At 58.5% G+C, this 8,687-nt stretch overlaps 1 protein-coding gene across 1 annotated transcript; it reads right to left on the bottom strand.

Moving 5' to 3' along the window:
* Positions 1-1,783: 1,783 nt before the first annotated feature.
* Positions 1,784-3,987, bottom strand: OLIG2 (oligodendrocyte transcription factor 2). Its single transcript, XM_030477108.1, has 2 exons — positions 3,921-3,987; positions 1,784-3,599 (listed from the first exon to the last, which is right to left on the bottom strand). Exon 2 carries the CDS (start codon positions 3,560-3,562, stop codon positions 2,684-2,686), a length of 879 nt encoding a protein of 292 aa, XP_030332968.1. The 5' UTR covers positions 3,563-3,599; positions 3,921-3,987; the 3' UTR covers positions 1,784-2,683.
* Between the last annotated feature and the right edge of the window lie 4,700 nt (positions 3,988-8,687).

Below are 8,687 nucleotides of genomic sequence, written 5' to 3'. Positions count from 1 at the left end.
ACTGTCTCAAACCGCTGGCAGACACCTGGCTGTCAGCGCCGGGTTTGCACCACTTTGTCCCCCTCCATCAGCGGAGAAGGCAGAAGCGGAGGGTCCTGTACGGCCAGGATCGCCTTCGGAGCCACGGACAGACACAGGGCTAGGCTTTCTGGTGGTGGTCTTAAAGCGAGGGGCAGCGCCGACGCCTTCCTGGCTACCGGCGTCAGGGCCAGCTCTCCTGATGGGGAAGGCACTCGGGTGATCCGCGAGACGCTCGGTGTCGGTCCCCGGGGCTTCCTCCCTCCCAGGGTTAAACGGGTTTTGTTTGTCAAAATCCGTACTGAGGGCGCTGGGAAAGGGAGCTCCTTCTCTCCAGGGGCAGGTTGGGCTGGGCGTCTCTGGAGAAGGGGAGTGGCAGGACTATTTATCACTGGGGGGATGCTGGGATGAGGGGCACTCCTTTCCGAGCCCGTTTTCCCTTCCCTGAAATGGTTGGTGTGGTGCGAGCCGCTGAAGCAAGGAGCAAATCTAGCGAGGCAGGAGCCCGGCGGGACTGTCGGAATGAGACCAGGACCGACTCACACCCGAGGGGGCCCCCGCCCGCCCGGGAACCGCTTCTCCTTACACAGTAAAATAAAAAGTCGTGTGGGTCCGGACTCGCTCTCATTTCCCCGCGTGTGTCTGTGCACCCAAAACTCTTCCATGTCTTGTTATTATGCATGTCTGTGTGCACGCGCTATGTTGTGTTTATGCGTATGCAGACAACTAGTTATTTTAAATCGCTGTTTAGCTATTTGTCGGTGGGGAGAGAGAGAGAGATGTCAAGGTTTGCTTGGGCAAGGAAGCGGGATTCGCTGTGTCCGAGCCGCCTCCCCGGGGCGGGTAGCGGCGGGACGCTGGGACCCACGACCCCAGTGCCTGCACCAGCCCCTCGAGGAGGAGCCGCCGCCGGGGCTGCCGAACTGCTTGTCCTCAAAAGCCGAGATTCGCTTGGGTTGTTCTCCTTGTCCCTGCAGGAAAAGGGGAAGTCCCGCACCCTGCGTGCATGAAGATAGCCCTTTCCTTGGGGTTTGAGAGAGGGCGAGGTATTTCCTGCCCAAATAACACCTGAGTACAGAACTGCTCAAGTACACAGGGGCGAGAGACGGTATCCGCTTCGGGAGGAAAAATAATAATAATAATAATTGAAAAAATAAGACCGTCCCCCAATAATTTTCCTTTCGTGGGTTTTCGTTGGGGTTTTGGTTGAAGGTCAAGTGCGCTGAAGCCATTGCAGCGAGAAAAAACCCCACCGCCAAGTTGAGTGTTTCCTTTCCCCTAATTAATATTTAGCTCTTGCCAAGAGCTGGATTCGGTAGCCAGAAAAATGTTCGCATTCCGAACCCAGGAACGGTCGTTTCTTTCCCTGCCGCCCTTACTCTGCGAGGAGCAAACGAGGGGAAGAAACCCCCCAAACGGTTTCGGTCACCCGGCGAAGCAAACGAACAAAAAACTCCGGGAAGAGGCAAGGATGAGCCTCAGACGTCCCCATCCCCTCCCCGCTCCGCGGCCGGTCCCCGCCGCGGCCCCGCACCCCCGCCGCTACCGACGCCTCGGAGCAGCAAGGAAAAGGAAAAAGCCCTTTATTTAAAATGCCTTTTTTTTTTTATTATTTAAAATCTCGACAGTGAATCACTTTTTTTTTTTTTTTTTGCAACCAAACAAGTAATAAATATTATTTAGCAACTTTTTTTTCCTTTTTCCTTTTTTTTTTTTTTTTTTTTTTTTTACAAAAATAAACAGATGATAAAATCTCTGCAAGGGGCAGCGATAAGAAAAGTTGTTATTTCAGAAACAAGCCCAAGTTCTCAGTATTGCAACACGGACAAGTGTGAAAGTTCCTACACAGAAAGAGCATTATTCAAACTTTGTTAAAGGTGGCAGGAACGAAAAACAACCCCAAAACAACCCCCAAACAAAACCATGTTATACACTTAAAAAAAAATAACAATAAACCATCCCCCAAACCCAACACCCCCCGAGAACCCAAACGAACGAAATCACGGCAGACCGACCCCTCCTCACCCATGAGGCTCACACAGGACAAGCGCACGGACGGCAGGCTCAGGCAGAGCGGACTCGCACCGCTGCCGTTGAAAGGTATATTTACATAGCCCGAACCAGAAAGAAACCCGGGGGAGCGGGGCATAGAGGGGGGATAAACCGGCTTCCCCGGCCGCACTTGCACCCGGAGCCCTGCTGCTCCCCGCCGGTGCCAGGCGGCCCCGGAGCGGCGGCCGGGTGCTCAGGGGATGGGCTTTCCGGGCCGGGCTGCGACCAGGAACGGCTCCAAAGGCTCCGCGTGTAGAAACGAAACCGGGAAGGGGAGAACGAACAAACAAACGAACAAACGAACAAACAAACGAGCAGAAACCCCTCTGCAGTTTTGGTTCCTCCACTTGCGACGAGCCTAGGACTGTTTTCCCCTCCCAGCGAAGTTACCGACAAGAAGGTAAAATCGAAACAGGGAGATGCGCGGGCGTTTGCTTGTGTCGGGCTGGCGTTCCCCCCGTTTGGGGAGCAGGGCAGACCCCGGGCCGGCTCCATCCCCTCCCGCCGCCCCTCCGGCGACCCCGGGAGCGGAAGGGTCTGACAGACTGACGGACGGCCGCGTTTGTAGGTCCTGGAAGTGCCGGGGCGGCCCGGGGCGGCCTCGCCGAGGGGCTCATTTGGTGTCGGTGGCTAATCTGGGGAGGCTGGCGGTGCCCATGCCGGAGACGTGGTGGTGCGGCGGGGCCGACACCTGACACATGCTGCAGGGGCAGGGCATCCCCCCCCAGTGCTGGAAGCCGCTGCCCAGCGGGGCGGCGGCGGCGGCGGCCGACGGAGACTTGAGAAGCCCGTGGGGAGGCCGGATGGAGCTGACGGCCGAGAGGCCGGAGCCCGGCAGGGAAGCGCTGGAGACGGCGGCGGGGGGCAGGATGGGGTGGTGCACGGGGTGCGAGGCCGGGTGGCCCGGGTGGCCGGGCAGCGGGGCGGAGTGGGCGCCCATGCCGCCGGGGCAGGCGGCGGGGTGGAAGCCGGCGTGGTGCCCACCGTAGATCTCGCTGACCAGGCGCTTCATCTCCTCCAGGGAGTTGGTGAGCATGAGGATGTAGTTGCGCGCCAGGAGGAGCGTGGCGATCTTGGAGAGCTTGCGCACCGACGGGCCGTGGGCATAGGGCATCACCTCCCGTAGCCCGTCCATGGCGATGTTCAGGTCGTGCATCCGCTTGCGCTCCCGGCTGTTGATCTTCAGCCGCAGCTGCTGCAGCTCCGGCTCCGTCATCTGCTTTTTGTCCTTCTTGGAGGAGGACGAGGAGGACGAGGAGGAGGAGGAGGACGAGGACTTGAAGCCCAGCTTGTCCACCACCACCACCCCGGCAGCGCTCATGGCGCTGCGCAGCTCGGCGCTCAGCTCCGGCGGGGAGTCGCTCTGCGTAGAGCTCGACACGGTGCCGCCCGTGAAGCCCCCGCCGCTGCCTTTATTCCTGGCCGTGAGGAAGAGGTCATCGGGCTCCGGAGAAGACGGGCGGCTGGAGACCAGGCTGGCGTCCGAGTCCATGGCCCGCCGGGCGGGACGGCGGCGCGCACCGGGCTGCCTGCGGGGAGGGGAGAGAGCCCGCAAGGCGGCCCCGGGTCAGCGCCCGCCGAAACTTAGCAGGGCCCCGCCGCCGCCCGCCCGACACGTCGGTGAGACCGCTCCTCCGCCGCGCCGCGGGGCCGGGGGGCAGCACCCGCGGTGGGTCAGGCCGCACTGCCCGCCCGCCCCTCGCCCTCGGGGGGCCTCCTCCCGTCCTGTCCCGTCCCCTCCCGCCCGGTCCCGTCCCGTCCCGTCCCGTCCCTCTCCCGCTCCGCGCCTCTCCGCCGGCAGTGGGCTCGGGGGTACCGCGCCGGGGGGCGCGGGCGCGGGGGGCACTTACCGTGCGCGGTGCGGCCGTGGGGAGCGGCGCGCCGTGACGGGCGAGCACGGCAGCAGCGCGCACCTTGCGGCGGCGGCGGCGGCGGCTTTATAGCCGCGCCGGGGAGGAACGATGTCACCGGGCGGGAGGGGGGCTGCGCCAATCGGCAGCGGCGGCGGGGGGGGGGAGGTGACCGGGGAGGGGAGCGGCTGATGTCACCGGGGCCGGTCCGGCTCGATGGGGCGGGCGGGCGGGGGGGGGGGGCGGCGACGGGCGGCCGCGGCGCGGGGAGCCCGGCGGGGGGGCGCGGTGGGGGGGAGGGACTTTTGTCAAATTCATAATAAAATGCAACAATGACAGCACCGGGAACAGCTGTTGGGGGGGCGGGACGGGAACGGGGACGGACACTGGACAAACAGCCTTTGGCCCCGCCGCCGCAGCGCCCTCGGGGCGGCAGCGCTGCCCGGCTCCCGCCGGCACATCCGTGTTCCCCTGTGCCCCGTCCCGTCCCGCCGGGAAGCGCTGAGCCCGGGCGCCGCTACGCTCACCGGGCGGCCGGCACGATTTGTCTGGCGGGTGCCTCCTCCTGCCCCCAGCCCAGTCGTTCTCTCTTCCCCCCTCCCCCCCCGTTAAGTGCTGCAAGGAGAGTCGGAGGGGGAGAAGAAGAAAAGCGGTTTTGGCCACTCCGTTCCCCACGAGCGGATTTCCCCGCAGAGGTCGCCGGGCGGTGCCGGGCAGCCCCAGAGGGGACCCCGGCTCCGGCCCTGCAGCGACCAGGAGAAGAAGCCGGAGTGGCCACCAAACCCTGCCTCCAAAGTACCCTCCAGCGAGACCGGAGCGGGATAGGGGAGAGAGAGAAAGGAGAAAGGACATTAACAAACAAATGACCTTCGGAAATGCCTCACGCCTCCCTCCGCGCCTCGCCCGTCTCCCGGCGATCCCTCTCGCCTCGGCAGCCCCGTGCAACAGGGTCGGGGCTTCCTCCCACCGGGGTAAATCCCCCCCGCAGCCCCCCTCCCCCCAGTCCCTTTGCCTTTGTTGTATTATTTTTACACCCGTGTGTTTCCCAGCTGGCCCGGCAAGCCTCAACCATCCGTTAAATATGTATTTAAAACGTTAAGAAGTGAAGCGTGGAAATGTGTTTCCCAACGGTTGCGGGGATGATCCGTAACAGGTCAATTAGGGAAAATCTGTCCCAGCGACAGCCGGGCCCGCCGCCGCCGCTCGCTGCCCGCCGCTCGGCGTGTGTCCTGCTGCCGCCCGACCGGCCCCCGGTGCCCGGCCAGCCGGGACGTGCCCCGGGCTACCCCCGGCCCTCGGTGCCCGCACCTGCCCGCGGGGCTGCGGAGCCCGTACGGGGGAGGCGGAGGGACACCCCCCCCTCCTCCTCCCGGGGGTGGGAAGGGGTACGGCGGGGGGAGCTGGGGCTGAGCCCCGGAGGTGGGTGAACAGCGGGGCGGGGAGGGGACACACACACACGTCTGTGCAAACTTTGCATTTATTTCATGGTCGGGGAGCGGCGAGGCGGCAGCGGGAAGCCTGCCTCTGCCTTTTGACTGATGGCTCTGTACGGCACATTGTTGTGGCCGCATAAAACACGGCAACAACGAGCACAACTAATTAAGCCCCGGCGCCTTTCCCCGGCAGCTCCGGCCCGGGAAAAGGGAACAGGCCCCGGGCAAGCCAGGCGGTGCGGTGGGGTAGGAGGAGGGGCACCCCGGGGCTTCGGTATTGGGGCGAAATCAGGAAAACGCCGGCATCGCTCGTCCCCTTTCCGCCTCTTAGGACTTGGTAATTCTCCTTCTTCAAAGGCTGGGACCTTTCCTTCTTAAAAGGTCGGACCCGTTGCCCCTCCGTACCCCAAACCATGGTGGGGCCTGTCCTCGCCGTCGGGTTTGTGGCAACCCCGCAGGGCCTCTGCTGCGGCTCAGCTCCGGCGATGGGGTTTCACCAGCCTCTTCATCAGCCTGGGGATGGGACCAGGAGGGCCGCTCCCCACCAAGACCTGAGGGCTCCGGCTTGGCCGGGCAGGAGCCGCCGAGGCGCTGAGAGCCCGGGCAGAGGCTGGGGGGCGCGGCCGGAGGCTGGAGCAGAGGTGGGGGGTACCTGCCGGGACTGATGGCGGAGGAAAAGAGGTGGAGATCCACTGGGCCCTGCCCCGGGGGAGTGGGGATGGGCAGCTGCTGGGGGCTGCCAGAACACCTCGGGAGTCCTGGGGAAGGAGAATTGCGCAGCAGACTCCTTCCTTTTCTTTTTCCTTTTCCTTTTCCTTTTCCTTTTCCTTTTCCTTTTCCTTTTCCTTTTCCTTTTCCTTCTCCTTCTCCTTCTCCTTCTCCTTCTCCTTCTTTTTTCTTTTCCTTTTCGTTTTCCTTTTTTCCTTTTCCTTTTTTCGTTTTCCTTTTTTCTTTTTCCTTTTTCCTTTTCGTTTTCCTTCCGTTTTTTTCCTTTCCCCCTTTTTTTCCTTTTCCTTTCTTCCTTCCCCCCTTTTTTTCCTTTGCTCCCTTCTCCCTTCCCACACAGAAGGAAACCCCACGCCACCGCCTCGGAGAAACTGGGATTTATGTCCGTAACGGGGAGAGTAATGTCTTTGATGATCACCGTCTATTTGTCTGGACGTGAAACCTGTCCCGCCTGCAGCCCGCAGGGCTTGCGCGGGGCCGGGGCTGGGGCCGTGCTGCGCGGTGGCAGCGAGGTGATACTTCTCTGCCGTCCTCGTTGGAAGAAGGACGGGGGTGCAAGGACGAAAGGGGGTGATCTTTGCCGTGAGATGTCAAATTGTCACACGTCCTCCCCTTGGTTCAATAAGGCTCGGTATTGGAAACTGCCTCTCATCGTAGGCGCATCCCGGGAAAGCAGCCCCGGAGGGCTCCCGAAGAAGCCCTTCACCTCAACTTGCTTTTGACACTAAAATGTGGAGCCGAGCCTATTTTCTTATCTATAAATATGTATTTTTCACTTTTTTTTCTTTTTTAAATCGGGACTGCAGGCAGCTAAGGCATGAACGAAGGCAATCAGGGAACATGATGAAGTGATAACTTAATAAAAACCAGACTGTTGCTTTCATGTTGAAAATCACTAGGAATGTCATTAGGTTATTACTTGGGATTGTTATTGCCTCTATTTCCCTCAGGCCTATGGCCCAGGGTCCTTTCCTCACGGATACCACACAGCCAAGCCAAAACGACTCCTGCGCAGCTGTAAGGAATCCGAGGCATTCGAAGGATGAGGAGCCTGTGTGTGACCGCGGCTTCTTGAGGATTGGCAGCTGAAAACAGTTTCAGTGATGCCTCAGAAACTGTAAAGCCTGATCCCCAGTACTGTCTGCCTCCCATCTGTTAGTGGGGCTGCGGGATCCGAATTGGGCTTTGCAGCTCCAGAGCCTTTTAAACTTTGCAATTGAGAGTGTGGTCTTCAGGGAGTCCTCTGGGGTCACAGTTGCCACCCCGCCTCGCTAACAACTCGGGACCAGAAATCTCAGCACCTACACTGAAGACATGAGGATGTGGGTGTTGCCTGCAAGCTCTGTGCCCACTGCTTAAAGGTATGAGGGCAGGTCAGGGCAGGGAATAACTTCCTGAAGGTTCAGGTTTGACCCTTTTCTTCCTTTTTTTTTTTTTTTTTTTTTTGATTCCCCCTAGATGTATCACAATGAGCTACAAATATTTTTTTTGCTGTTGTTCTGGACTTACAAGTGAAGTCCAGCCTGTGGGTTTTGATGCTGTTCCACTCACCCAACTAACACATTTAAGACCTGTGGTCTCCAAGACAGGGTCTCGAGTTCATTGAGCGGAGCAGTCACTTCTATCCCCTTAAGGTTCTTTTTCCAGTGCTAGAATTGTTTTTGTTAACACTTGTTTGCTTGAAATGTTGGAGACACATGCTCTTTGCCAAAATCTCAGCATGTCTTCCCATTCAATCACAGACTGGAAAAGCTTCACAGGAGTCACTCAGGGGGAAGTCTCAGAAATACCAGAGCTGATGTTTGTGATATTTGCAGGATTAAAAATATGCAGGAGATAGGCCATCTCCTATTCTCATCTAGCAGAAAAAACTCTCTTTATAAATAAACTTCTGCCACTTATGAGCCTGCTGTCACCTATGACAAAATAATTAGATCACTATTTAAATCTAGATCACCAGTCTAGATTCCTTGTCTTATATCTTTCAGGCTCATTCATCCCTCCTCTTGAGCACGGCCATTTACTTGCACCAGTCTCACACCCATGAGATTAATGGGAACCGACTTTCTCTGACCTTAAGATATTATCAAACTTCTAGATTCTTTTTAACTCCTCAGTGCAGGTGTAAGACATACAAGCTTTCTGACCACCGTTTGTTGTGTTTAACGCAAGATGCTGTGGGTTTTGTTTTTTTTTTACAGAATGTAGGATTTCACTTAATACATTGCTGGAGCAAAAACTAAGGATGCAACAGATAACTCCATCCCACCATTTTATTGCCGTAATGAAAGGCAATTCCTAAAGCTTACAAACAAAGGTCAGGCTGGTTGGAGCTTTGAGCAACCTGGTCTAGTGGAAGGTGTCCCTGCCCATGGCAGAGGGGTTGCAACTAGATGATCTTTAAGGTCCTTTCCAATCCAAACCGTTCTATGATTCTATGATTGTTATTTCATTTTAACAGCTGCTATGTGTCACCATATTTCACTTCTCATTGACAATACCATCGCCTGTTTGCCTACGGGCAGATGAGGAGAGAGAGGCTGAAATACCAAGAAAGTGCAGTGCTGGGAGACCCATGCACTGCCCTGCTTGCACCTCCTGTCCTGGG

The sequence above is a fragment of the Strigops habroptila genome, chromosome 2 (genome assembly GCF_004027225.2).
Source record: "Strigops habroptila isolate Jane chromosome 2, bStrHab1.2.pri, whole genome shotgun sequence".
Classification (NCBI taxonomy): domain Eukaryota; kingdom Metazoa; phylum Chordata; class Aves; order Psittaciformes; family Psittacidae; genus Strigops; species Strigops habroptila.
The sequence above is the reverse complement of the archived record's forward strand: the minus strand, read 5'-3'. Positions and strand labels throughout refer to the sequence as shown.

What these genes read in the sequence shown, in the direction of transcription:
- OLIG2 (XM_030477108.1), bottom strand. Translation starts at nt 3,562, where the DNA reads ATGGACTCGGACGCCAGCCTGGTCTCCAGCCGCCCGTCTTCTCCGGAG.